This window comes from Enhydra lutris, unplaced genomic scaffold (assembly GCF_002288905.1).
Source record: "Enhydra lutris kenyoni isolate GAN:26980312 unplaced genomic scaffold, ASM228890v2 scaffoldscaffold27, whole genome shotgun sequence".
NCBI lineage: Eukaryota > Metazoa > Chordata > Mammalia > Carnivora > Mustelidae > Enhydra > Enhydra lutris.
This window is the reverse complement of record NW_019154111.1, coordinates 2,744,224-2,746,469: the sequence shown is the minus strand read 5'-3', so window position 1 is coordinate 2,746,469 and position 2,246 is coordinate 2,744,224. Positions and strand designations below refer to the sequence as shown.

At 45.9% G+C, this 2,246-nt stretch overlaps 1 protein-coding gene across 1 annotated transcript; it reads left to right on the top strand.

Moving 5' to 3' along the window:
* The first annotated feature begins 992 nt into the window (after positions 1-992).
* On the top strand, positions 993-1,944 carry LOC111152040 (taste 2 receptor member 3). The gene is given in 2 exon segments (XM_022510323.1): positions 993-1,700; positions 1,702-1,944. Coding segments are annotated over 2 exon segments (951 nt in total).
* Positions 1,945-2,246: the final 302 nt, after the last annotated feature.

The window sequence follows — 2,246 nt, the reverse complement described above, 5'->3', positions numbered from 1 at the left end:
GAAGAGACTGTGTATGATTTCTGTCAGCTTGAACTACTGTTGACATATTGATACAGTGGTCATGCACTCTGAAAATCTACATTTTATTTATTTATTTTTAAATATTTTATTTATTTATTTGACACAGAGAGAGATCACAAGTAGGCAAAGAGGCAGGCAGAGAGAGAGGGGGAAGCAGGCTCCCTGCTGAGCGGAGAGCTGGATGCAGGGCTCAAGCCCAGGACCCTGGGATCATGACCTGAGCCAAAGGCAGAGGCTTAACCCACTGAGCCACCCAGGTGCCCCTGAAAATCTACATTTTAAGTAGCTTATATGCTATAATTCATTATTGCTATTTAAGTAGTCAGATAGTTAAGACTTCTGGTGATATGGCTCTCTAGGGAAGAACTTGGAGTCCCCTCATGTAAGGTAAACACTAAGAGGCACACCTTTTAATTCTAACCCAGGACCTCTGGCATTGAACTTTCTTTGTTTCATGCACTTAAACCTCCCTCCAGGTGACTTTGATAGTGCCTTCTGGTGGAATTCTGATCTCCCTCCTTCTGTGTGTGTCCCTGAGTCCTCCTTCCAGGAAGAAGACTTCTCACTCTTCAGAGTGATTCTGTATGACTCTGGTCATGCACCTTTCTGTCCTGGCTGGCTTGGAACCTCCCTCCCTTTGGAATCGTGTGCAAATCCTCACCTTTGTGAGTGAGATCTCTTACTTCTTCGTGTGACATTGAATACTACTCCATTTGCATTTTGGCAAAGAGCTGCTGAGTTTAGATCATAGATGGAATGTGACAGTCCCTGTCATCTGTGAAGAGGACAGACTAATCGGAAAGATCCAGAGAGGGTTCACTAAATTGTGCTCTACAACAGACTAAATTGGGCAGAGACAAGAGACACGTACAGTGAAGCAACAGGTAGAAGTGACAGGTTCACAGAGCGGGGTTTCAAGTCAGCAAGGAGATTGTACATCAAGAGAAAGAACAAGGTCAGGTCTAGCTGACATGTCAGGGCTGGAGAAATGGATGTTCCTGGTTCTGTCTGCCACCGAGTTCATTCTGGGGATGCTGGGGAATGGGTTCATAGTGTTGGCCAATGGCAGCAGCTGGTTCAAAAACAAGACAGTCTCTCTGTCTGACTTCATCATCACTAACCTTGCTCTCTCTAGGATCGTTCTCCTATGGATTCTCTTGGTTGACGGTGTTTTAATGGTGTTCTCTTCCAAAGTACGTGATGAAGGGATAGTGATGCAAATTATTGATATTTTCTGGACATTTAAAAACCACCTGAGCATTTGGCTCACCACCTGTCTCAGTGTCCTCTACTGCCTGAAAATTGCCAGTTTCTCCCATCCTGCATTCCTCTGGCTCAAGTGGAGAGTTTCCAGGGTGGTCGTATGCATGATTTTGGGTGCCCTGTTCTTATCGTGTGTCAGTGCCCTATCTCTGATCCAGGAATTTAAGATCTATTCTGTTCTCAGGGGGATCGGTTTCACAGGGAATGTGACCGAGCACTTTAGAAAGAAAAGAAATGAATACAAAGTGTTCCATGTTCTTGGGACTCTGTGGAACCTCCCTCCCCTAATTGTGTCTGTGGCCATGTACTTTCTGCTCATCCTCTCCCTGGGGAGACACGTGCAGCAGGTGCAGCAAAGTGGAATCAGCTCCAGAGATCCAAGCACCGAGGCCCACCAGAGAGCCATCAAAATCATCCGTCTCCTTCCTCTTTCTCTTCCTGCTTTACTTTTTGGCCTTTCTGATTACATCCTGCAGTTATTTCATACCAGGAACTGAGATGGTCATTATGATCGGAGAAGCAGTTACAATGTTTTATCCTGCTGGCCACTCATTCATTCTCATTCTGGGAAACAACAAGCTGAAGCAGACGTTTGTGGAGATGCTGTGGTGTGAGCCTGGCCTTCGGAAGCCTGGATTCAAGGGACCTTTTGCCCCCTAGAGTGACCGAGGGCACAGACGAGAGCCTCGGAGTCCTTTAGTCTGGCTCAAGGCTAAGGGCTCCTCCTGATCCTTCCGTGGCACCAATTCTGTGACGCCAGGAGGAGAGAGATGCGACTACATTGTGCTGGCCCACTGGGGACATGTCTTTTGGCTTCTCTTTGTGTGGTGTTTTGGAGAGAATGAAACAGTCTCTGGAAAATGTCAGTATAGTAGGAACACTCACTGTATAGATGTAGAGTTGTATTTTAATAGCTATCAACCTAATGAGCTGATTCCTAGCTTTAAATTCAAGTTTATAGG